This window comes from Venturia canescens, chromosome 1 (assembly GCF_019457755.1).
Source record: "Venturia canescens isolate UGA chromosome 1, ASM1945775v1, whole genome shotgun sequence".
Taxonomy (NCBI): domain Eukaryota; kingdom Metazoa; phylum Arthropoda; class Insecta; order Hymenoptera; family Ichneumonidae; genus Venturia; species Venturia canescens.
The window spans coordinates 8,278,199-8,304,056 of record NC_057421.1 but is presented as its reverse complement, the minus strand read 5'-3'; the positions used below and the strand labels follow the sequence as shown (position 1 = coordinate 8,304,056).

General features: G+C 37.1%; 5 protein-coding genes across 9 annotated transcripts in view; 2 read left to right on the top strand and 3 right to left on the bottom strand.

Moving 5' to 3' along the window:
* Positions 1-243: 243 nt before the first annotated feature.
* On the bottom strand, positions 244-9,884 carry LOC122418977 (uncharacterized). Its single transcript, XM_043433162.1, has 11 exons — positions 9,276-9,884; positions 7,126-7,313; positions 6,743-6,952; positions 6,391-6,591; positions 6,193-6,305; positions 5,860-6,086; positions 2,404-2,591; positions 1,498-1,707; positions 1,063-1,263; positions 865-977; positions 244-690 (listed from the first exon to the last, which is right to left on the bottom strand). Exons 1-11 carry the CDS (start codon positions 9,338-9,340, stop codon positions 460-462), a joined length of 1,947 nt encoding a protein of 648 aa, XP_043289097.1. The 5' UTR covers positions 9,341-9,884; the 3' UTR covers positions 244-459.
* Positions 9,885-11,741: 1,857 nt separating this feature from the next.
* Positions 11,742-15,131, top strand: Sec61alpha (SEC61 translocon subunit alpha). Its single transcript, XM_043432339.1, has 7 exons — positions 11,742-11,980; positions 12,196-12,263; positions 12,384-12,449; positions 12,563-12,773; positions 13,217-13,641; positions 14,145-14,534; positions 14,619-15,131. Exons 1-7 carry the CDS (start codon positions 11,974-11,976, stop codon positions 14,880-14,882), a joined length of 1,431 nt encoding a protein of 476 aa, XP_043288274.1. The 5' UTR covers positions 11,742-11,973; the 3' UTR covers positions 14,883-15,131.
* A 912-nt stretch (positions 15,132-16,043) lies between these two features.
* omd (integrator complex subunit 5 omd) lies at positions 16,044-20,736 on the bottom strand. The gene is made up of 8 exons (XM_043432329.1): positions 20,501-20,736; positions 19,747-19,888; positions 19,070-19,479; positions 18,850-18,985; positions 17,855-18,781; positions 17,241-17,593; positions 16,755-17,156; positions 16,044-16,494 (listed from the first exon to the last, which is right to left on the bottom strand). Exons 1-8 carry the CDS (start codon positions 20,720-20,722, stop codon positions 16,273-16,275), a joined length of 2,814 nt encoding a protein of 937 aa, XP_043288264.1. The 5' UTR covers positions 20,723-20,736; the 3' UTR covers positions 16,044-16,272.
* A 6-nt stretch (positions 20,737-20,742) lies between these two features.
* On the bottom strand, positions 20,743-22,812 carry LOC122418253 (protein anon-73B1). 2 transcript variants are annotated; one of them, XM_043432383.1, is made up of 3 exons: positions 22,393-22,812; positions 21,383-21,594; positions 20,743-21,303 (listed from the first exon to the last, which is right to left on the bottom strand). In XM_043432383.1, the coding sequence occupies exons 2-3, from the start codon at positions 21,551-21,553 to the stop codon at positions 21,205-21,207; spliced, it is 270 nt and encodes an 89-aa protein (XP_043288318.1). In that variant the 5' UTR covers positions 21,554-21,594; positions 22,393-22,812; the 3' UTR covers positions 20,743-21,204. The 2 variants fall into 2 exon arrangements, with proteins under 2 accessions (XP_043288318.1, XP_043288329.1); XM_043432394.1 differs by lacking the exon at positions 22,393-22,812 and adding an exon at positions 22,069-22,369.
* Positions 22,813-23,191: 379 nt separating this feature from the next.
* upSET overlaps positions 23,192-25,858 on the top strand; it is a 40,729-nt gene continuing 38,062 nt past the window's right edge. For all 4 annotated transcript variants that reach the window (XR_006262733.1, XM_043432946.1, XM_043432945.1 and 1 more), the window contains exon 1: positions 23,192-23,423. The gene's annotated coding sequence lies outside the window, so the exon portion shown is untranslated. The remainder of the gene's footprint in view (positions 23,424-25,858) is intronic.

The window sequence follows — 25,858 nt, the reverse complement described above, 5'->3', positions numbered from 1 at the left end:
GAGATTGTGCAATGGAAAAATAATGACAAAATACCAACTCGAGTTGTCCACTGTTCCTACGATAATGGTCTCACTACCCTACTACGTCGCTGCATTTAAACTCAATTTTTTTTATCTGTTTCGACCCGAAACGTATTTACAAAAACCTGCTCGGTTCATTTCTGTCCTCAAGAACGGTGTGACTCTTCGAGATAAGAGGAATCTGAGCAACGAAATTATCATTTGCAATGACTTCTGTACAAATGTTTTCACGGTATAATTTATTAATGTGCAAAATGCATTTCGTCGCTGTTATTTCTGAGTTTGGAATAATTCATCATCTCGAAATTCGATTCAGAGTCGAGTACTCGCAGTAACATCACAAGACAACAATAAAAATTTGAAATTTGTTGATTTTGTTTTAATTATTTGTTTATTTCGGCTCTAGGTCTGGAAATGCATCGTGCTGGTTCGCCGATTTCACATCTGGAAACGGAGCATTGGTTTTCCCGAAACATTCAAACCCTTAACGGCAAAGACGGAACCGGCTTTCGGCTGGGATTTGAGATCTTCGCTTTTGAGACCTACCCTCGCTGTCGTCACGAACAAAGTATCGAGGTTTGGTCCACCAAATGCAACGCTCGTAACTTGCTTCGCTGGTATTTTTAGGGTTCTGAGCAATTTACCAGATTTCGGATCGATCGAGATTACCTGGAATAATATAATTTATGAAAGAATCATAAATTCGTATCCATGAGGAAAAAATGCTGATTTCTTCATTATTTACCATCGAGGACACAAAAGAAAAAAGCGGAAATAAGTTATCTCGAATAAACGAAGCTTTTTCCAAAGATTCATCAAAATAATGAATTTATTTATATTTACTCTTGCGCCGTCGTAAATTGCGATCCAAAGGTTTCCATCAGTGTCGATCGTCATGCCATCCGGTAGTCCGGGAAGGTTGAGACTCTTGTAATCGAAGACGACTCGTTTCTTTGCTGAAAATATTCAATTATTTTTCAATTTATTGGTTTCATAGACTGTTGAAAACGATTTCAATCAAATAACATTTTTTTAACTAACAAATTTCGCCGGTTTCAAGGTCGTAATCGTAAGCCCAAACTTGTAGGGTCGGAGAATCAATGTAGTAGAAAGTCTTGTTGTCATGACTCCAAACAAGACCGTTGCTGATCGACACCGGTGAAATCATGTTCTTTGGCACATTGTCTGAACCGATTCTATAAAGGGAGCCTAATTCGGGTTCCAACTCGATGCCCATGGTGCCTAAAAAATGAATCATTGACTTTGATAACGAACCATCCGCATAAACGTGTATACGAATATTTTTTATTGGGACAGCGAAACATTGATGAATTGCAGAACAACATTGAAGTGAGTAGAATTGCACAATGTCACAAGGTTTTCTATTACTGATTTTTTTCTACTTTACTATAATTCTAATGTTTTTATTATTATTCTACATTTTCAAAAAATATTGATTTTCAGCTTCAACCTTACCCGCCCAGAATCGTCCTTTAGGATCGATTTTGCCGTCGTTGAACCTCGTACCATTGCGATCAGTGTCTACGGTGGCGAGAACTTTGACATCGGGCTCCGTATTATTAGTTTTGGGATCCCAGACTATTTGGACGAAGTCGGTGCCAGCACCACCAACAAATGTGTTCTTTTTGCCAGAAACCGGAATCGCTACGCCCAACTGGCCATTTTCTGTGAAGAACAAAATAAAAAAAGAACAAATTAAATGAATAATGAACATCGTGGAAATATTTAAAAAACACAGTTCTATATTCAAAAATTTTTTCGAACAAAACGGGTTTAGCATCATCCAAAGAGTACGTGTGATGTTTTTCAGAATTTTTGAAATTTTCCAAAAAATTGTCGAAATTCAAAAATAAGTGGAAGAATTTTGAACAAAAAATCACACTTGTTCTTTGGATGATTCTAAACACTTTTTGTTCTGTACATTTTTTTCGTCAAGTCGATACTTTTCGAGACACAAAATCATGAAAATTTGCATCATGCTGTTTGGCAAAAATCACAATCTTGGAAAAACTGAGAGAAAAAAGAGTTTATCAACAGTGCTCTGGAAAGGTCAGACGTTAAAGACCCCTTTGCTGGCGATAATATGGTTATTCAAGTACAGCAACAATAACGAAAATCGATTTGAAAGAAAAAAACGTCAAAAATTCTTAACTTTTTAATTGAAAACGCAAAAATAATCAAGATTTTGATTTTATTATACAAAATGCCTTTCCAAAATTGTCGTGTCAAAAAGTAAGAAGAACCAGATGGTTATAGATGGCTCTGTATTTCCAGGTGAAATGTCCTCGAAACCATGAGATTAAAAAATAATGATAAAAATAGAATTGAATAAATTGTTCTTCCCGAAGAAACGATACTCACTTATATAAGCGTTCGTAACCTTTCCCGTTGCAGGATCATAACAAAAAAGGGTTTGCTTTGGTATGTCAACGAAGTAAAGGACTTGATCGTCAATGTCCCAGTGCGGGCCTTCGGTGAGGGTCTGGGGCTCGGAAATCGGCTCGATGGAAATTCCCGGTTTCATGGAGCAACTGTCCGCTTCAAGAGCCCTTAAAACATTGTCTCAAATCAGTCGGTTGCGTCAAACAGTGGAGAAGCTATTTTGGGAAAAAACATTTTGAATTCGCCAACGGTCTGCTTATTTTTCTATCCGACAGATTCATTGGACCAGAATTTTCAAATTGTATGCGTACTTTGAATGGAAAACACTGTTTCAACATTTTTTTTGACATCTTCACATCTCACTGCTTCGTGGATCATAAAAAACATTTTTTTATACAAAAGTTAATCAAATGGTAAATCAGATGAACGAATAATTTTGTAAATGAATTCTTTCTTCAATTCCATCATAATGTTGCTTAAACTAAGAATTCCTCAAGCAGTTGTGAGCGTATGAAAATTTCTGATGTTTCTTTCAAGCAACAATCAACCGAAATTTCGAAATGTTTTTTTATCGGAGCCCCAATTACACGATTGATTAATTAACTGAAAACGAAATTCAAAGTTCCAATCTACAGCTTTTCCCCTCCCAAAGCATGCCTCGGTGAATAATTTTTAGGGAAAAGTAAACGAGAAAGAACAACTCGGATGAAAGAACAAACGAAATCTTCGAAATCATATAAACAGTTGTTTTGAATCTCGGACGATTTCCCGCTACAGCAAACGAAGCGAATGCGCACGACTGCGGTTCCATCGAGCACAGGCCTTCCATGCATTTGTGTACGATTAGATTAGCCGGAGGATGGTCAGAGAGCGCAGAATGAAAATAATTACATAATTTACTGAAGTATTGAAGAGCAGGGTGACTCGGTACGACGAATTCCAACCTTTCGTGTGGGAAAAAGTGACAAAGAAGAGACTCTTGACCTCGCTTTCGTGAATTTGGCGGTTATTTCAAAAAGATTTTTCCAGCACGACTCGTGTATTTGTATTGTCGAAGTTTCTCGAGGGAACGAATAATGCGAAGCACTCGAACACTCCGAAGGAAGCGGTGAAAAATCCGACACTAAATGTGAAAGTATTCCGGCTCGTATACGTCGCACGAGACTGGAGGAGAGAATAAACGCCTTAACACCGATCTGCGTTCGATATATAGTCTCCAACCAACACATAGATTTTTTCATCTCCATCATTTTTTAAAAATTTCCATGCGATTACGCTGATAAAGCTGCGATAAGGGAGTTGCGAGACTCAAACTTCAGCGATATCCAACGTATTTCTTACCTCGATACGAGAGTGTTGACAAACAAAAAATTACCATTGCAAACACTCGAAAACCTGATCGATTGAAAAAAAAAACTTCTTGAAAGAACAAGCGAATTTTATATTTATTAGAAAAAAAAATCTTACTAAGACCTTCGATTTATCGATTTAATCAAAAGAGATTTCTTACGCAGGAAAAAAATCGAGACTTGCTTGACACGTTATTGAATGGAATCAGGGTCTTTTTAGTTAAGGGAGCTTTCCAGTGTGAAATTTTCAAAAAATCGATTTTTTTTTTGCTTTATCGAATAGTATACACTCTTCCGAATATTCTCTGAAATTTTCATGCCGAAATTCAGATTATTTCGGTTACTGTACAGCATCGCTGATTGACCGTAAGTAAACGATTTACCTAAAATTTCCTCACTTGAAACTTTGAACGCGTTTTTCTCGAAACAGCATTTTTCAAAACGGTGTCCAACTTGGAGGGCAAAGTTTTAAAGCTATCGAGTTGAATTTTTTACACAATATTCTTAACGTCATTGTTTATCGTGCTATGGAAGCTTTTTTTTTTTGACATCTCCCTATTTTTTTGTAAAAAAAACTGCCAAAAAAAATGCTAAAATCGATACTTTTTGTTCAAACCGGCGCCATTTTTGTAAAAAAAAAAAGCCTCCATAGCACGAAAGCCAATTATATACCGATCAATAATCTTTTTGTGTTTTTTGTTTCAGATCAAAATTGTGACCCCCAACGTGGACACCACATCCAAGTGAATTTTCTGCAACAATTGTTTCATCATTTTTATAGATATTAATTAATAAATAAATCGATCATTAAAAAATTGTTTTGTATTCTTCAATACCCAATTAATATACAAAAAAACCAGACCGATTAGATTATTTTTTCTTTACAAAAAAAATCGCGAAAAACAGCGATTTTTCGGGCTGTCACACTGGAAAGCTCCCTTAATGATTTAGTTTTCTACTTTTGACGAAACTTCTGACAATGGTGTAAAAATAGAAAAAATTATTTCACAATCGTCGATGAAAGCTACCGTTTCAATGTTGCTGGCAATCGTGAAGTTCGAATTTTCTAGTTCCGAATACTAGCCATTTATTTAACATATGTACAAAAAAGTTTTGATTTTATTTTTTATTTCTGTCTTTTGGAATTTCAATGAAAATTGTTTTTCATATTATATTTCAAAAAAGTTGGTGGCTCGACGTTACTGAAATGTTTAAAAGTCATCATTTGTCAGAAGTCCGTTTCGCTCCTAGAATCATCTCAAAAATACTCCAATATGAGAGATTAAAATTCGAAATATTACTTTAATGTAAAACTGCTACAAATTTTTATTGATAAACTTTAATTTGGAATATCGTTAATCGCATGGAATTCGTGATTAGTCTCCAGTTTCAAATCGAATCCATGTTAGATTAAACTTTCAACGTTTTTTCGAGACACTCTACATTCCACGTAAACTTCTCCTACCGTGAGTCAATTGTGCTTATTACGAATAACAAGCCAATGACGAGGACTAACAACTCTGAATGTCCCAGTGCACTAGTATGCCCCTTACAACTATTTTATTGTCCATTCTAATTGATTTTTTAGAGAACTAAGGAAGAAACGGGAATTTCGGCTCATGCAATCGCAACAGATGCTTCGTTGATCAACCTCATCGATCTTATGCGATCGAGAATTATTCAAAGAAAAAATCCCCAACTAACTGCTCTTACGATTATAATCTCACTTCCTTAGGACATTGAAGCATTGAAATTCGTATTCAGGCTTCTTAAGATTAAGGAGGTGAAAAAAATCAACTTATTATTGATACGTGCTGGGCAAATATTGTGGAAATATAATTGACGACTAATGTTTTCATTTCATGGTTGAATTTCGATCAATCGAATCTCTATATTCATTTCAAAGTAATTTCCTTCAATAAAATCACAGGTTTAAATCTTACGCGAGGACATAGTTTGTTTCTAATTCTTTCTAAGGCAACTTAAAGCAATAACTTGTGATAAAAATTGGTTGGCTTTCTGTCCATGATTCGTTCGTTTGAATTACAGATCTGGAAATGCATCGGTCAGGAGGGAATGATCTCACATTCTGAAACCGTGCATCGGTGGTCCTGAAACGTTCAAGCCCTCGACCGCAAAAACGGATCCAGCTTTTGGTTGAGACACAAGATCTTTGCTCTTCAATCCTTGTTTCCCTGTCGTCACGAACAAAATGTCGAGGTTCGGGCCGCCGAAAGCGACGCTCGTTACTTGCCGTGCTGGCATTTCAACGGTTCTCAATAACTTTCCAGTGTTTGGATCAACCGAGATTACCTTCAATGACAATAATTTATAAAAAAAATCGTCAGCTTTACCTCTCAGTATAAAAGGAGCTGAATTTTTCGAGATTTATGAAAATAACCGAAGAATTTATGATTACTTTTCCTCCGTCGTAGCACGCGACCCAAACATTTCCAGCAGAGTCGATCGTCATGCCGTCCGGAGTCCCGGAAACGTTGTTCGTCTTGAAATCGAACGCAATTCTTTTGTTACCTAAAAATGTTCAATAATTTTTCAATTTTTTGTGATCGCACAATTTCGAGAGCGATTGCGATCGAATAATACTCTGGTCGCTTACTAATTTTGCCACCTTCGTTGTCGTAATCGTAAGCTGCAACCTGCCGGGTCGGAGAGTCGATATAGTAGAAAGTTTTGTTATCATTACTCCAAGCAAGACCGTTGCTGATCGTCACCGGTGACACCATTCTCTGGGGGACATCATCCGAACCGATTTTATAGAGCGAGGCCACTCCACGTTCCTCCTTGAGGCCCACCGTACCTTGAAAAAGTCAGACCACAGAATTATACGATCATGGAAGTATGAAGATCGACAAAAAATAATGGAAGAAAAAATATCGAACACGTAACATTGAATTAATGTACTTTCATCTGAAGGAGTTCAAGATAATTTGGGGAGAAATTGTACCCACCTCCCCAGAATCGTCCTACAGGGTCGATTTTTCCATCGTTGAATCTCGTGCCCCTGCGATCGGTATCGACGGTCGCCAGAACTTTGATTCCGGGATCCGAATTATTAGTTTTGGGATCCCAATTTATTTGAACGAAATCGGTGCCAGCACCGCCAACGAATGTGTTTTTTTTCCCAGCAACCGGAACCGCTACGCCCAACTGCCCATTTTCTGTGAAGAAGAAAATCAAAAATGAACATTTCAATATTTCTGTATTCCTCTGATTTGGGTGGTTTGAGAATTCGGAGATTTCCTGGTTTTCCAAGTGGTCGAAATCCTGAGATTATTAAATAATGGTAATTATGGGATTGAATAAATTGTTTTTTCGAAGAAAAGATACTCACTTATATACGCGCTCGTCACCTTCCCCGTTGCAGGATCATAACAATGAAGGGTTTGCTTTGGTATATCGACGAAGTAGAGAACCTGGTTTTCGACGTCCCAATGTGGCCCTTCGGACAAGGTCCGTGGCTCGGTTATTTGCTTGATGCAAACTCCTGATTTCGGGGCGCAACTGTCCGAATCCAATGACCTTAAAAAATCATGTAAATCATCGATTAAATCATGAATTTTGCCAATTTTTTTTTCAAACTTTACTTCGTAATTGATTTTTAAAAGACTGAGTTCGTCGCATTTCGTTTAAAAATTGATAACAAAACTTCGAATTTTTTTATTTCTGAGGTTGAAGGGTTAAAAAATTATGAAAGAATAAATAAGCACAATAATAATAAAATCCTTGCTGCGGTAACAATTCTTACGAAAATATACTCAAGTTCGCTCAAATCGGCAGTAAATGAGGGGAAAAAAAAATTTCGCGTCTCATTTTCTGGTGGTGAGCAATAAATTTCGTCTGCAAAAAACATCTAAGAGCCTAGCAGAAAAATCTGGGCTATTTTCACGCCCGTTTCTTCTGGCATTAACCTAACTTTGATCTCGGTTCATCGCTTGGTCGAAACAATATGAAAAAAAAATGGAACAGAGTTAAATCGCGTCGGGAAACGGCCAAAAATCCTCAAAAGCCGGCTGAAACGAAAAAATTGTTCGCTTATTGGGAAATGAAAAAATCGTAACTGTCGATGTCGTCATCCATTGAGGATTCACGCAATAATCATGCAATTAGTGAAACGACAAATGCTGGATAAATGAAAAAGAATTCAATTACGAGACAAATAAACGTTTCCCGGTAATAGACCGGCTGATCGAGAGGCGATTGCGCAAAATTGAGAGATCAGCGAGTACAAAAACACGACGAAGGTGGTGCTGTCAAGAAGCCTGTCGCGCCCAGTCGCGCCTCCGTTTATGTACTATGTACACTACGAAGCCAGGAGAAGGTCGAAGAGTGAAGAAGAACGATAATATTTACATAATTTACTGATGTCTGGAGAGCCGCCGTATTTCATTGTTCCGTAAGGAAAACAAATGTATTCACGACGCTGTGTCTTTCGTGCTTTTGACGGTTAGTTTGAAAGAAAATTCTTCAGCTACACTGATAAGTGACAAGTTTTTAGTGGATAACGAATTCACACAGGACACACAGGATGAACCGATAAAAAGACTAAGCGAATTCTCCGGCATTGACGGCGAAATTACGCCGGCCCGTATACATACGTTGCACGAGACTAGAAGAACGAATAAACGCCGAAAAAGGCGTTCCACGCTTCACTGTACGATATGCAGACGTTGATGAAACCACGATAATAAAGAACCAGTTCACACTTCAGGTGCGATATCCAATGTATTGTCCTACCTCAATATTCAAAAATGTACATGTTAAAAAAATCATTGATAGCGAATTTAACGTTCGAAACTTCTGCGAATCGAAAACGACTTTTTTGTTCGAGAACAAGCGTATTTATTCCGTTCATCACTTTTATCGCGAAGAAACTCGTAGGCGTAAACAGGTAGGTTGACATGCCGGCATAAGTTTGTATTTTCTTCAATCATTACTTGCATGATTTTTAGCGTTTAGTTGCTGATTTGACCTTCAATTTTCTGTACTTGTGAAACTTTTTAAAACGATCATTTTTCACGTAACGCTAATACGGTGAACTACTTCAACGCGAATGATTTGAAAATTTCAAATTCTTCAGTCCAGATTATGGGGAATTCTACAAATGATAAATATTTCGCTTATTTTCCACTTTGGTATTTTTCTCAGCTATAAAACCAAGCCTAGCACGCATTCACAAAACGGACTTTAACATGAATTCAATCTCAACTGATTAAAAATTATGGAACAAACCATGCAATTTTAAATGAGCCATAAATGAAATGAGAGGATTGAAAAACAATGAAAAAATTCCATCGTGTTTTCGGGGACATCGATTGTTTGAAAAATTATCGAAAATACAACACAAAACTGCTGGTTTTCAATTCGAAAAATTGATCCAAAAGAATTCAAATGACAATTCACCATTTTATTGAATCTCAATTTTAATTTTTAATTGAACTATATAAAATCGTGGCATTTCTGACTCGGATGGCTTTCACTCACCTTGAATAAACGCTGCAAATAAATTGAAGCCCAATGACGAGAGCGAACAGTCTCAAGTGTTCCATTGCAGTTTTGTGACCCTTTCACGATTGTTGTATTTTTCGTATTATTCTAATATTTACTAACACACAAAATTAATAAGATTCCGACTGAGGGTAAAACTGTATTGTTCTGGTGTCAAGTGGAACAACGAGTGGCGAATGCCGGGATTAACGACGTCTTTATATACCGATGCTGCTCAGTCGTGTTGAGGTTATAGGTACTTTGTGTGTTTATATGACAATATAAGTGACTGGGATTTCTCGTCCTCGCGGCGGAACTTTTACCAATCATGCGTGAAGTATAGAGGCAGACCAAAATAATGAGCTACGTTCAATGTTTTATCTCTCTTGTACAAATTAGTCAACGAGATTCAATTGTTAATGTCGACATGAACATTTCTCGTTGTGAAGTTACGCAAAAATGTTCATATTGTTACGAATTAGTCAGGGTCGGTTTTTCGCAGGCATTTTTGAACGTTCTTTAAATTTGTGTACGATTTTTCTAGTGTCAGAAAAAAGCAAACATGCAAACTAACGATAATTATGTGCTTATCGTGACTAAATAATTCACATTTTACGATTTGTTGAGTTACGTATTTTTCGTCGATCGTGTAGAAGAAAACACACAACGACACACTGCAACACGCGTTGACGCAAATCGGCCGAAAACAACGGTAAGAATAATTCGTTAATATTTTAAGTGTTCCTCAGTATTCCACTCCTTTCACATAATGCACGTTAAAAGTCATTACTCGAACGTTTTACAAAACGTTAAGTAATTTCTCATTCTTCAATTTTGTTTCCGCCACCTCCGCCAATGACCTTCCGAAAGGTTATTGAGCTCACTCGATTTTTTTTATGTTTTTTTCGAGTACGGATAACCCTTTGTTTGTTTTTTCGAAAACAAAAAAATTACTCTTTTCGCTTTAACGAGCCAGGTGGAGGTTAAATTGAGGTTTATGAAAATTCGAAAAAAAATACGAAAAAGATGAATTGGAAGCAGCCGAGAAATGGTGCGAACAATAATTACGACTACCGAGTGGATCATTAGGCTCGTAAATACACTCGAGTAAGCAGCGCCCGTTGAAAAATTAACCGGGAAAAAGTCGAAAATAGCAATAGAAGGAATAAATGAATAAAAACAAAAAGTAAGCCTTGCGGAATGGGAACACTAATCCGGCTCCGAAGACGACCCTGTGACAAATGATCCCGCAGTGCGCTCGACTTTTTCATCGACGTTGCACAAAAAATTAATTACTTCGTCCCTGTGAGAAAAAATCCATCGAAAATATCCGAAGGAAAAATCTTTGAAAATTATGTTAATTACTGGATTTCAATTAACTCCAAGGAGCGTGGACAAAAGTTAACAAAAAAAAAAATCCTCAAGCTTTATAGCATTTTCTGAAGGCTCGAATTCTCCGCAAACACAAGGCTTCGCTCCTTTTTGCCCTAAATACGAAAAAAAAAAAAAATTCAATTTTCACTCATATTTTTCGTACAGAAACGTCCGTTCAACAGATTTTTCCTTCATATATTGCATATATGCAATAACTAATCACTTGCGCACTTTCTCACGCCATATGAGCCACTTCACAATTTTGTCATAAAAAAAAATTCCGTGAAACAACGCACGGCCGTTTCCCTATTCATTGGCTTTATGAAAATGCATGTAGATAAAAAATTCGCCGAACAAATTGACTGTAGATTGCATAATTTACAATCAGAAATTATCATTATTTGCGGAATTTCATCTTTTAAATTGTTCGGAGCCACGTTCGTATGAATTCAAGTCAAATACGGTGAAATCAGAGAGAGTTTCTCAACGGACGAAGTATCAAGACGAGCGAAAAAAAATGAGAGGTTTGGGTTAACTTTATGCCTTCTGTTTAAAGTTAATAAAAAATGATTATTCGGTATCTTCATACCTACGCGTGATTAGTTATCGATATGCCATTATATCACGGTTTTATACTTAATGCCATTTATGATTATTTTTAATCGCATTAATGCAGCAGAGCTGCCACCGTTGGAACGACGCGACGCAACGGAAAAAAAAATGTTCTCTTTATTTCTTTGAATTTTGTAACGGGCTCTATTTTCTTCGCACACTTTCTTGTGAAGTGAGATAAAAAATTCTCGAATTATTGTACAGCTGCACTCTTTAGTTAGTGGGAATCTATCATTACGAATATTTTTGAATTTTGAAAATATACGTTCGCGATAAAGTTTGTCGCAGAATGATACTGCGCATGTTCGTCGTTGAAAAGTCAAAGTGTCGCCATCTGACGTTGAATGTAGCGACACCTCACACGTAACGGGATTTTGGGTGAATGGAAAAGGAGTACAACGCCGTAATGGCCGGTGTTCCCGGTCGGCCAACATCATCGGGTCACGTGACAGCGTCGTATTGATACGTGTCGGCGAGAAGAGCCACGATTTCAAGCCCCCCCGTATTCCTTTAGCTTTATACTCGGGGTCCGAAGCGCACACTCTCCTGACAAGTGTACAACGCGTGAACTCGTCCTCTAGTTTCTTCGCGTTGACGTCTTTTTTTATGTTTTATAATATAATATTAAATTAAAATCGTTTAACGAACTGTTGTAGATCAGTGGACGGGAAATTGTGCGATATATTGAAAACGAGAATACGCAATCATCATGGGGAGTGAGTATAAATTAATCAAAAATTTCAAACGAAAAGTGCTTTTGCTGGTACTCATTGGTCTTTACCAAGGATATTGGCGCTATGGGTACGAATCCCGCTATGTGTGAACGGGAATGCTATGGGGCCACGATGCTATCTGGACATATTGCTCCTTTTTTCCTACGAATTGAAACTACAAACAATTTTTCCTTATTGACATACTTCTATCTTTGCAGTTAAATTTCTCGAGGTGATTAAGCCATTTTGTGGCATACTCCCGGAAATAGCGAAACCACAACGTAAAGTAAGTCCAAGCATTCAATAATATGTACTTTCAGTCAATATTTCCAACTCATTTGCTCTTATTAAAAACATTATCCCACCATCCCTAATTTATGTGTTAATTGAATTTTTTGCATTGCAGATCCAATTTAGGGAAAAGGTGTTATGGACAGCTATAACGCTGTTCATCTTCCTTGTATGTTGCCAGGTAAGCTATCCAAGGTTTTTATCCTCATAAATACTTCATTTTCATACACAGAGGTTATTCATTTGAAAAAAAGTAAACTTTGTAATCGAGTTACCATATGTTGACTACTTCAGATTCCCCTCTTCGGTATTATGTCTTCGGACAGCGCGGATCCCTTCTATTGGATTCGTGTCATCCTTGCTTCCAACAGAGGTACTCTCATGGAATTGGGTATCTCTCCGATCGTTACGTCTGGTCTTATCATGCAACTTTTGGCTGGTGCAAAGATTATCGAAGTTGGCGACACTCCTAAGGACAGAGCACTATTTAACGGAGCTCAGAAGTGTAAGTTTATCTGTTTTGTCACTTTCTAAATGAGTACAACAAATTCAATGAAAATGAAACGAAAGTACTTGTTTTATTCTAAAAAAATGTCAGCACTTCACGATACTTTTATTTAAATTTTTCCTCGCATGAACTTTGAAATACTTGATCTAGCAAAAACTATTGTAAAAAATCATTGTTTTATACATGGTCAAAAGAGTTTTTTAGTATTGTATAAATTGAATTATTTCCAGAATTTTTTTATAAAAACTACAGGAAAAATAAATATTTAAATATTAAAATACGAATGCCATGGAACTTTGGTTCGAACAATCCAAGCAACTAAGAGAGTTTAACGAATAATTTTTATTGCCATTATGAATAGATGATTTTTAAGATTTTCTGATTCATCTAAATTTCGATGTAATTGTTTAAAAAAAGACCAGAAATTTTTTTGTTTTCAGTATTTGGTATGGTAATCACGGTTGGTCAAGCAATCGTTTACGTGATGACAGGAATGTACGGAGACCCAGCTGAAATTGGAGCCGGAGTTTGTCTGCTCATCATTATCCAACTTTTCGTTGCCGGTCTCATAGTTTTGTTGCTCGATGAACTTTTGCAAAAAGGATACGGTCTTGGCAGTGGGATCTCGCTCTTCATCGCCACAAATATCTGTGAAACAATCGTATGGAAGGCATTCTCACCGGCGACGGTAAATACCGGACGCGGTACAGAATTCGAAGGTGCTGTAATAGCCTTGTTCCACCTCTTGGCTACGAGACAAGACAAAGTTCGAGGACTTCGCGAGGCTTTCTATCGTCAAAATCTTCCAAATCTCATGAATCTTCTGGCAACGATATTGGTCTTTGCTATAGTCATATACTTCCAGGTAAGGATGAAAATTCATTTTGAGACTGTAAACTCACCTATTGAGCATTCGAAAATTTCAAAAAATTTGTCAATAACAGGTTCTAACAATCGTCACGATGAACCGTTCAAACATTATTAAATGTGAGATGACTCTGTCGTAGTCATCTCGTAAATGTCAGGCTGATTTTCAAATTCAAAAAATGGAAAAATTCTTTGAAATTAGATATACGATAAATTGTTGAGTTTTATGACAGATTTTACTCTCGAATTCCTCATTCATAATTTTACAAACGAAATTTTTATAAAATGGTTAAACAGACTTCACAGATAGAAATAAAATTTTAAAGAAGCCAATGGAATCATTAAAAATATGTCACGACTTGAAACCTGATTACAGTTTTCCGAAAAAAATGAATGACATTTATTATTTTAAAAGTCTGAACGTTTGTAATCGCTAAATGATAACGTGTAAACTTCGAATGAATCAACGCAGTACAATGTTGTTTTTCATTTCATTTGCAGGGCTTCCGTGTCGATCTACCAATAAAGTCCGCCAGGTACCGCGGTCAATACAGCAGTTATCCAATCAAATTATTCTACACGAGCAACATCCCTATTATTCTCCAATCTGCATTGGTTTCCAATCTTTACGTAATCTCGCAAATGTTGGCCGTCAAATTCCAAGGAAATTTGATCGTTAATTTGCTCGGTGTGTGGTCCGATGTCGGTGGTGGTGGTCCAGCGAGATCTTATCCCGTTGGTGGTTTGTGCTATTACCTTTCGCCACCCGAATCGGTCGGACACATCGTTCAGGATCCGGTTCACGCCATGCTCTACATTCTCTTCATGCTTGGCTCTTGTGCATTTTTCTCGAAGACTTGGATCGAAGTTTCCGGCAGTTCCGCTAAGGATGTGAGTGCAAAATCACTTTCGAATGTCAGTTTTTAGATAATATTTAAAGCTAACAGAGAAAATGACATATTTTTGGTATTTCAGGTCGCAAAACAATTGAAAGAACAACAAATGGTCATGAGAGGACATCGTGACAACTCAATGATCCATGAATTGAACCGTTACATCCCCACCGCAGCCGCTTTCGGCGGCCTTTGCATCGGCGCTCTTTCGGTATTGGCCGATTTCCTCGGTGCGATTGGATCCGGTACGGGTATCCTTCTCGCGGTCACAATAATCTACCAATACTTTGAGATCTTCGTTAAAGAACAGAGTGAAATGGGTGGAATGAGCACGTTATTGTTCTAAGCTCGTAACTAAATAGACTCAAAAAGTGAATTAATTTCTTTTTATCACGAAGAACTGAATAATAATAATTTATTGTAAAAAAAAGAAAGAAAGAACGGAAAGTAAGTCGATTGTGGCCGAATGAAAACCGACACACTTACACACACACAACGGTACACATGGAGATTTATTGTATTTCCTTCGAGACGAGGCCGATACGACGATGTCGTTTGCGGGTTAAGTGAAATAGACGAAATATTATCTCTTTGATGTGAGGAAAACGTAACGATTATCACCCAGATGATTTCTTTTCTATTCTTTCGAGTATAAATATATTCGAAATATCTTTTCAAATACTCCACAAAGAGGCAGAGAGTGGGACGGATTGTGAGAAACAGAAGATACAAATTCGATACTTGATACGGCCAATTTTCGAACGGAGGAGAGGAGATCGTCGAAATAACTTATGTTGCATAATAATTCACGAAAGTGGGGAAGAACAAACCGAAAATAATATTATTGAATAAGTCGCTGTTTATCATCAATCCGAATAACGTTCCCATCTGACGATATTCTCGTAAATGTTTTTGTTTTATACACACTTAAATTATTTTCTGGCAGTCGATATGAAAGTTGCACAAGCAGCCTATCAATTCTACTTGAAAATGCATGTTTTCGTTTATTATTATTATTATTATTTTTTCTACTGATTTGTCATATTTTCGAGCTTCAGAGACGAGACCAAGCCAAAATAGCTTGCATCGTCTCACCCTTCTCACCAAGATAAAAATCAAAGTTGTTTTTCACGTTTATACGAGTTTGAGAACGAAAAAAAACGATCCGTGGCGAGTCTTCCGAAAACGGGTGTGAATTTTATCGTCGGAAATACACGTGTTATAAAGTTTGCAATGTAAATAGTTCATAAAATCATTGGAAGAACGCCGTTTGAAATTAAATGAAACGAAGGATAATAAAACGCCTCTTGAGTCGCGTGAATAATGGAAACATTGCTCACCAAGTGCGCAAAAAAAACGTCCACCTAGGATAATAAATGATATTCATAACATTCGATTGAATAAATGAAAAAACAAAACAAGCGACCGATTTTTCAAACTGCGTTCGTTCATCATTCATACTATAGTAACATCATTCCTGTATTATTATAAAAGATAATACAACAAATGAAGAAAAAAGTAACTTTATTTTTTTTCGTCTCTTGTATCCGAGAGAAATAAGGAAGAAAAAAGTCATTTTTCTATAAAACCTTAAGAAAAGTTTCTGCTCTGTGTCTCACCCGTTCTTCATTCTTTCTCTTCAATTTTGTACAAATAACGATTCAATTATTGTATCCTACAATTGCTATTTACATGATATCAAAGAAAAGAGAATCATCGTTTGGCATAGTCATGTTTCACTTGTGCTCGTTGTAAAATAAGGTCGCGTAAAGTGGACCCGATTTGTGAATGTTTGCGAGCAATAGAAGTCTCAGAGTTTCAGTAAAACGAATGTTGGGAGTTGATGTGTCGGTATCACGCCACGCTATGTTCGAACCTTCTGTTAAAGTAAACAGCGCCGGTGATGGTACGTTCTCGTGCATATAAGCCCAAATGCATTCTCGCATTACGGTATTTATCTAAAATAAAATTAATAAGATCAATATCGTGCTGAGAAATGATCGTCAGTCGCTATTAATGATCAGTAATAATATTGGATATTTTAAAATGTGAGAAAATTTCGATAAGACATTACGCAGCTTGGCACGCGTTCATTATAAGATTCGAAAATTCATATTTTTTCCAAAACATTCTTTTGGATGTGACTCTGGCGAAATGATCACTTCACAGATGATTTCAGCATTGGTGAGTTGCACAAAAATTGACGAAAATGACAAACCTGGTTCGGGCTAAGAATTGGCAGAACATCTCTCAGGCAGACCAACGGCGGTGGCAACAATTGCCCGAGAGCCATCACATTCGCGAGTAACGTGCCATCAGACGTATTCCAATTGGCCATTACAGTAGCAGCAATGGCTCTGAGTAAGACTGAACAATAAGCCAAAGCTGGTCTGTGTCTCGCGGTGAGCTCAAGAAGGGTCCACAATAGGGGAACGTCTCGAAAAGTCCTTCGTATGTGCAAATCTCGTTCGACCGTGACTTTCGTGAATTCTTCGTCAGGCCAAGGCAAACCGTTGTACATAACGTCGGGCGACACGAGCTCGACGAGCAAAAGACTGACCATCGTCATAGCGTCGAGATTGACGGGATAAGGCCCTGGATCTTCCATACTGCAGCAAGCCTGTGAAGGAGAATGAATAAATCCGATGGGAAATTTGAAAGAGAAAATTGTATCGTTAGGAATTTGCTTTTCGTTAATTTATACTTTTATAGCGTCGACCAATAATGTACTGTTCAACGCAATAGTTTCTTTGTCCAAACAGTTCTCTGGCGGAGGTTTCCTCGGTCCCTGGCCAATGACACCCGCGTGAAAAACTGACGAATGTTTCTGTGCCAGCAACGCACTCGTTCCTTGCTTATGATTCTGACTTAGGAGCAACAAATTATCACTTTTTTGCTCATGATTTACTTTCGCCCCGAAATACTTTGAAGGCTCGTTGAAAATACTGTTACTCAACAGTTCTCGCAACGCGAGTACTCGAGCAGACGAGGAATAACAGGACTGCACTGAAAGAAGCCTCATGACTCTTTTTACCCCTCGCTCCTTGCGATAGATGTCTGTGGAATGACAAGAGAAAAAAGTTGGATTCCGAAACATTGAATTTTTCACCTATCAAATATTCTGGATCCAAGTTTTCTTCCACTCGAAAAGTATTCTGAGATAATAACGAGACTGACTAGATTCAGATTTGAAAAAACTCAAAATCGATTTATTTTCCCAACTGTTGTTCAAGAAAAAACTTGGAAACAAAGCATTTTTCACTCGCTCTGATGGCGAAACATCACTACGCATTGACTAGAATACAAGAAATTTTATACCTTCTTCTCTGATGCAAATGAAAAAGTAGCGGATAATCGATCTGGTGACTTTTAGAGTCAATTGAACGCTTGAGGGATGTGAGGATTTTTCTGAAAAACTCAAAAGATCCAAAGTTTCTGCGATATCATTAGCGAGTTCGAAGTCATCAGTTTTCATCAACAGTCCAGATATTTGTTCCAGATTGAGAGTGACGGCTCGAGAAACCAATTGCGAAGCTAAAATTTCCGCTTTCTTAGAATTTTCCCATTTCAAAAGAGTCGAGAGATTTCTAAAAAGTTGTCGAGACTCGCAGTCTTTGGATGCGCTGGTGTATTGTATGTCTCTCAAAGACTGTTCCAGCGCTTGTGTCAGATAACCGTGACCAGACATTGGGTTCTCAACTTCTGGTTTAATAGCCGGAAATACGACAACATTTTCGGAAACGAGTCGCACCAGAGCTGCCAAATGGAAGTCCGTTTTCGCGTTTCTCAGAGCGGAAGCCGACGCCGATATGATGACAGTTGGACTTTGAGCTCCCAGAAGCGTCAAGAGTCTGACCGCTGTTTGTACTCTGAGAGGATTAGCGTCCAGTAAAAGCGGCACCACGAGACTCAGATCTTGTTTTATCGACGTAAGAAGTGCAATTCCCGTTGAGTGCGGACCTTTCATTCTCATCGATAAATCTATCTCTTGGAGTATCATTTCTAGGATTTCACGACAAACGTTTTTAACAGAAAGCGCAGCGTTCACTCCGTGGTATCCGACGTTACTCGTGCTCAGACAAGTGTCTAATAAGATGCTTATTATCTGCGAAGCTCCTTGTTCGCAAGCGAGGGCGAGCCGTACCGTCAGATCAATAAGAACGTCGGCTTGATTGTCGAAATATTTACACCAATCGGAGGCGAAAACCGCTAGTCGGGGTATCACGTCCGGTCTGACAGGGAAAACTGTAAAAATAATTCAACGGATTTATGGAAATTGGAAGTTATGACTTTCGGATAAATTGTGAACTCACGTGTTTGCAGGACGACCGTTGTAATCACTTTTAAAAGTATTTGCGATACCGAAGCTAGTTTCAGTAAGAAGGGTACCGTTGCTATCTTTTGCTTCCTCGTTGAAACATCGTCCTCCATATTTTCATCCAAACTCCACTGTAATTAAATTTACGATGTTAACTATTTCCAGCACAAAACTTAAGGAAACTTTCCATTTGTACAGTGAAAATCTGCGCGAACCTTAAATAATTCTAGCAAGGCTGTCTTAATCTCGTAAAAATGACTGCCTGCCAAATGACCGAGAATACCAACAACGGAATTGAGCACTTGATTGTGCTCCGATTTCTGCATACCCGTTACACAGAAATCCTTAAGGCCCCAGTTTAAAAGTCTCGTTATTATCATGCTAGGAAAGCAGCTTCCTACATGCGCTGCAACCCAGTCGAAATAAGGAGTGTAAGACGATATGGACTCTGTGAGAGCATTCATGCATGATTCTGCAGCTGAATCTCCCAGGCGACGAATACAATGAGCTGAAAGATCGACCAGAATTCTTGCTCCTCGGAACATCAACCAGTGCCTCAAGTAATCACTGATCTGCAAGTCGTTCATCAGGTTGCCACGCTTCGCAAAAGAACAGGAGAGCTTTCCTGTAGTGATTAATGTAAATATCAATGCATATTTTTCTAATTTACTATCATTTAATAAACGTATGAATTTAATTTATTGCTCTATGTTTGACTATTTTTACTCTACTAAAATAGAGATTTTGTATTCTTTCTTTAAATAAGAATTAATGAAATTTTCACAATAATTTCAAAGATTTGATATCGAATTGTTTCCAGAATCGAAAATTCCATTCGGCTAACTTAACATTACAGATCTCGTATGTTCATGGTTTATGTTTTATAAATTACCAAGAAGATCGAGAGACCATGATGCTATGAGCGGTGCCCAAGCTTCTGGGTTTTCATCCACTATTTGAACAAGAGTTGCATGTACATCGGGTATTATGGTATCCATGATTGGTGCTTCCAATATGGGAGCTCCGGGATGAACCTGAAAAATATCAAAATTGATAAAGAAATCATCATCAGCACCCAGATAATGCCAATTGAATTTCTGTAGTGATTCTTAAAAAAAATTTGTTATTATTAGATGGTTATAGGATTAGAGTAGAACACGAAACATTGAGACAACTGAGAGTTAAGCATAGATCATTGTGATATTTTCAAACTATTTTTCTGTTTCACCCATTGCAGAACACAAAAACACAAAAAATTATTTGACTATAAGTTTTCATCTAAGTATATTATAGGACTCTTTATACATTCTTATAACTTCCCCTAGTGACTAAAATTGGTCGTTTTTCGGTTGTTTTCGACCAATTTCGGTCGTTTTTGTAGATTTTTTGACCGATGCCTGGTCGTACAATCCGCTAGGGTCTGTTCTGTAAAACGAGATGGTGAAACCAATGTTGTGGCTAGCAATCAAAAAAGATTTCTATCATAATTAAGAAGCACATGTAAAACTCAAATGTTCCTCATAAATTCACAAGAAAACTAAAAAATTCTCCACCGAAAAATAATATATTTATCGGAATTAGTATTAAGGAAAAATTTTTCCCTTCGCTTATGAATTGCAGTACTTTCACAATCATTTTGAATTTACCTCCATATTTCGTAATTGTCGACTGCATGCATAAAAAAATATTTTGCATATGTACTCAAGCACAGCTTCTCTGGATCCTGGCAAGTGTCTGAGCAAAATAAGAGCACCTTTCGTGACTTCAGCCACATCGGTTCTGTGAGGTTTTTTAACAGATTCCTGAATGAACTTCCTAACCTCTGTGGATATCTCAAGAGGTGTCAAGGACTGTTCTATTTCCGGCATCTTTGATTGAGAAACGCCAAAAATTTCAAAGTTTTTATTTCACCAATCTCTTGAAATGTATAAATAATGTATATATCCTAAAAATTGTTGCATCTAAAATGCCACCGGTTTTATTATTCTCGTACACCCTCCCATTTTTGTATTTTTATTCGTCACGATATTGTTGACAAACGTGAAATATAGAGGACCTGCACACCAACTCGGCAGGGCCGACAACACGAGGGAAATGACGGAATACGGAATGTTAAGATTGAATTTCGAAAATGTTCGATGACGTCGCTAGCATCGCATAATATTCAAATTTTTGATTTTTCGCGGACCGATAACGGGGAAAAAAACAAAAGTTCGTTTATATTATTTTAAAAACAAATTTCAAATTTAATAAAAAATCAATATAAAAACTTAGAACTAAAATGTACGTGTGAATAAATAATATGCATTTTTGAAGGAATGTACGAAGTGTTTTTTGTCTTCATGAGTGTTCAACGTCTTTTTTTCTTCTCTTGTTTTCTTGGTCGATGAGGCCTCCGAGGTGTGACTTGAGGACTGTTTTCAGAACATTCTACGTCGCTTGGATCATCCTAAAACGAATTAAGAACTTGAATCATCACGGTTGCAGAATAACAGACAAAAAGTTCTAGTTAGAAACTGGGATCTCACTTTTAGCATTGCAACACCGTCCGAAGGTCCAGATTGATAAGTGACAATAGCCAGCAAACATATAACTTGAAATGCTGCTCCGATATACAGACCAAATCTGAGTAATTGCTCAAATACAGTTTCCTCCGCAGGTAATAATAGTCTTCTAAGATGTGGATCAGTATCAGCCATTTTTCACCTTTGATTCAAACTGGATCACAAATTTTTTTGGCCTGTAAAAAACAATTTATCGTACCATTTAATACAAACAAACACCTTCAGTTGCTCTGATAAATATTTGTATTATTTTCTTATGATCGGCAATGATTTGCATTAACAAAGTTTTTATTGCTGATTTATTAGATATGATTTGACACTATTTCCTATTGGTTTTTATAGCTTTGAAACTTTCCTACAAACTACTCATAGAAAATTCCAAATTAGAGGAACGCACAATAAAATTTATTGAGTAAGAACTGATACCCCTGTGTTATAGTTTGAAAATATTATGATATAAGGTAAAAGTAAAAGGATTAATATTCAAAAAACATTGAAAATTCGAAGATCAACCATTGGTAACGTTTTAATGACAGAAAACAAATATGTAGGAACAACGTTGAACACAGACACATTTTTTCTTTTTCTACATTAAATACAATGCAAGAATTCTTTTTATTCTTCATTAATGGTACAACCCTGAAATTTACTTGTTAAAAATGATGAGGGCCATTCAAAATAATCTTTCCACTTCCCCCTTTCTTGTCATTGTTTTGAACAAATGTTTCATTCTATTTTTACTCTTTCACTTCATCCTCATGTTGAATCATCGTTGATTGCCTCTTATCCATCGTTCGCTAGCGGTTCAAGGATTTCCGGTTTTTTTTTTGCAGTTCGACACTCTCGTGCTGTCTTCCATTGTTTTTGTTTCGCTCCAAATGTACTGATACTATCATCCCTAATATATCGCTTCTACCCTCTACTGTAATGCTGTAACGATAAACTTTACTTATTCAAGCAAATGAATTAACTACCTTATAGTTTGATTTCCTCCGAAAACAATTGGCCGATTGATATAATCCAGCTTTAATTCGTCTGCATATTTATAATGGTAAAAATTTCTACACCCACGCAATGTGATCACTCGTTTTCTATTATGTCGCGAAATCAATAACCTAAACCGACAACACGAATATAACAAGTTGGATGTTGATAATATAGATACTGCCAACTTGAATATGTCAAAGTCTGGCAAGCGAAAACACTCTCGAAATTTTACGAAATTTGAAAAACCGAATTTTGGGGAAATATTCAAGTACAAAAGAGAAATAGTGAAAAAATAGAAGTTGGAAAGTTTGTTAATTAATTAGTATGTTCTCTTCAATATTATGTTTTTTCATCGTTAACAAAACGTTTGGAGTTTGGAGAACAGATTGATCGGAATAGCCTGAAATTAGACGCACAACACTTGTTTCCCGCACTCGATGACAGAGAGCGGTAGATAGCGGAATAGCGGACAAAGTTGGGCGCTAACTATCGAAACTTTTTCGTACTATGAACCAATTCAAATGAATATGGGGAAATTTATTAACTAAACAATTTTTCGAAAATTGACTGTGAAATGAGCATACGAAAGTTGCTAATCGATGATTTCATGACGGTCATTCTATTGTCAGTATTGATTGTTGACATGTGTAGAAAGTGGAATGTATGACAAAGATATTTTTTAATTTGGCGCGTCATTGCGAACGCCGGAAGTAGTATACTGGTTTGGAGGCTTCGTTGCTTTGGGAGTCCGTGGACGTGAACCTTTGTTTTGTACCAGTACGAATGGCTGCCATCTTTAGTTTTCGATGGATGTTTTCCGTAGAGATCGCGAATATCTCGCTATTTATCGCGGTAAATAATAAATCAATTAAACTGATAAAATAACGGTCGAGTTTATCGCGATGTAACGAGTGTAATAGAGTTCAGTAATAAAGCTGCCCCGGTGTTATTAGTCACAAAAAATGATTGTGTTTACATTCAAGTTTGAAGTGAGCTTCTGTATTCCTGTCACATTAAGGTAAGATACTATTATATCGCGCATTTTCAACGTCAGTATACAAAAAAACTAGTGCAGTTAATCTTACTAAATAATAATTCGGTTATTAAAAAAGGTGAAATTCTTCGATAACAGTGACACAACAATTCGTTTGGAAAAGTTTCTCAACGGTGGATTGCCCTTTCGTCGTGTGACGTATATAATCTACAATCCATTTCTAGAAGTACGCGTTTTATTGATTGGTCGGCCAACAAATTAACCTGTTCTGCCTAATTTTTTGAAAAATTGTCTCCATTGTTTTTTCTCTTTCATACATTTCCCCAAACGATACGAGATTCGTACAAATGTCGGAGATTTTTTTTTCGACGCACCCTAACCAAGTAAAGTCTAACAACGTAGATTCTTTTGGTTTCAACATTTAATATCGACATTTGACCTGCTCTCTCGATCAATTTTTTCCCAAATTTCTGTCTCATTTTCTATACGAATTTACAAACAATGTTTATCAGTGAGAAATGGCGTTTCATATACGTTTTTTTTTTTCGAGGTTCCGTATGGTGGCAGCAATGGCTGTGTGTGTTAAAATGGTGTGGTTTAAGGGGCAGGTCTATTAAGTCTTAAACATTCTTAAAATCAAAATTTCTATTCTTAATATTGTGAGTGTTGAAACTTCATATTCCTCTTTGGACAGTCAAAAAATGTTTCAAAACAAAAATAAATGAGAGCTTTGCTTTTCATGGCATTGCAATAAATTCAAGTTTTTTATCGTCCCCAACTCCTGTGCGATTCAATATTTTTTACCTGTCCTAAAAATCTCAACTCAAGAAATACTCTAAGAGAGCAGATGACAAATTTTGATTTCAAAATTAACAGACTTTTGGAATTGTTCCAGCTAGTACAAACTGTAAATTGCCTACATGCTCTAGTATCAGTTGTCGCTTGTCGTTAGTCTATTATCAGCCAACATTGATAAACTCGACAAAAGTTAAGTTCGAAATGTTCCCAGTCATACCTTTCGACAGTGGCATTGTCAAATGATTGCTACGTGTCAACTGAACGTGCTAGAAATTTTGGTACAATATAAGATACTTTATTGAGTTTCATTATATGGAAATGGAAGAACAAAAGCTTTTTCCAACATTTTTTCTGAATAACAAGCAGCCGTCGTTCGAGACTCCTGAAATTTAAAGATTTCACCTATATATTTGTCCAAATTATGTCAAATGTAATTTTTGCAAATGCATACGGACATTTAAAAGATCTCTTTATTTTGTAGTTTTACAATATTTAGTGCGAATAGACACAATTATTAAGCGGAACGAGGCACATTGACATATTTTATTTTAGAAGTAATTGGAAAGTATCTTGTAGTTCGAAAAGGGAAATATTGCTATTATCATTTTAGTGTAAACAAATATTGAAAATATAATTTGATAGGACAATATCAACATTGAAATGCGAGTAAACCTAAAATTGTTTTGAAAATTGAGTTACAATGAACATTGTGTTTGAAATGGAGATGAGCAGAGGCTCGAAGTGTATTGAATAAAAATAATAACATTGGCCCACAATCGGTCATCGAATTATGGTGATCACACAACAGTTTGAAAATGATAATACTGAAACTAGAAAATTTAAATAATGCAGTAGTTCACAGCAGAAACGAAGTAGTTAAGCGATGATAAAAAGTGGAAAAGCGACATTAGTGACGTACGTAAAAGTATAATTTGAATAAGTAAATAATTTCTTTGTGTATTTCGCAACACACAAGTCTAAAACGTTTGAATTCTCATTTGTGAATTAGACTCGCGAAATGTTGGAATCCGCGAGAGGTGCAACATGAGAGTAAAAGAGAGAAAAAAAGTAACAAGAGTTTTCACGTCGCCAAGGGTCCGAGAGGAGAGTCGATGGAAAATTTATTTCACGCTCACGGCGGCAATAGAAAAAAAATTCTCCCCAGGCGGCGCTCCGGTGCGTTTTGGCAGCCATCTTGCCGGTTTAATTCTTCCCCCTTCTTTTTTTCCTTTTTCTCGCTCTCTCTGACGCTCTCGCGACGCCATCTCTGCCTTCTCCCTAGGCCTCCCTCGCCCCCTCTGTCGTCTCGGCTCGTCAACGTAAAGCCCCCCACCGCGCTTCCCTTCGTTGTTTTCTATTTTTTTTCTCTCATTTGCTTTTTTTTTGTTACTCGCAAGTCCGTAGATCTGCGTTCGCCCTCTCTTCTTCCTCTGACCCCTCTCAATCGCTGCCTCTTTCCTATTTTCTCTATTCCCCGACAACGACGCCACTGCTCGTTGTTTGTGCAAAATAAATGCTCGCACGCTTCTCGTCTCGCTCTTCTCGTAAACTTTCATCCTTTCCTTTTACCCCCCCCCCCCCCCCCCATCTACCATCCGTCGCGATGTTCAGAATAACGTTTCAACTGATTTTTTCATCCCTTTTTTTTCTCCTTGTAAATT

Excerpts from the sequence above, each read along its gene's own strand:
- Sec61alpha (XM_043432339.1), top strand. Across the intron at positions 12,774-13,216 it reads ATTTAACGGAGCTCAGAAGT|TATTTGGTATGGTAATCACG; the intron begins GTAAGTTTATCT and ends TTTTGTTTTCAG. Across the intron at positions 14,535-14,618 it reads CCGGCAGTTCCGCTAAGGAT|GTCGCAAAACAATTGAAAGA; the intron begins GTGAGTGCAAAA and ends TTGGTATTTCAG.
- LOC122418977 (XM_043433162.1), bottom strand. The coding sequence starts at position 9,340 with ATGGAACACTTGAGACTGTTCGCTCTCGTCATTGGGCTTCAATTTATT. Across the intron at positions 7,314-9,275 it reads ATTTGCAGCGTTTATTCAAG|GTCATTGGATTCGGACAGTT; the intron begins GTGAGTGAAAGC and ends TGATTTTTTAAG. Across the intron at positions 6,087-6,192 it reads CGTGCTACGACGGAGGAAAA|GTAATCTCGGTTGATCCAAA; the intron begins GTAATCATAAAT and ends TTGTCATTGAAG.
- omd (XM_043432329.1), bottom strand. The coding sequence starts at position 20,722 with ATGCCGGAAATAGAACAGTCCTTGACACCTCTTGAGATATCCACAGAG. Across the intron at positions 19,889-20,500 it reads GACAATTACGAAATATGGAG|GTTCATCCCGGAGCTCCCAT; the intron begins GTAAATTCAAAA and ends GATATTTTTCAG. Across the intron at positions 17,594-17,854 it reads CATTTGCATCAGAGAAGAAG|ACATCTATCGCAAGGAGCGA; the intron begins GTATAAAATTTC and ends GTCATTCCACAG.
- LOC122418253 (XM_043432383.1), bottom strand. The coding sequence starts at position 21,553 with ATGGCTGATACTGATCCACATCTTAGAAGACTATTATTACCTGCGGAG. Across the intron at positions 21,304-21,382 it reads ACGGTGTTGCAATGCTAAAA|GATGATCCAAGCGACGTAGA; the intron begins GTGAGATCCCAG and ends AATTCGTTTTAG.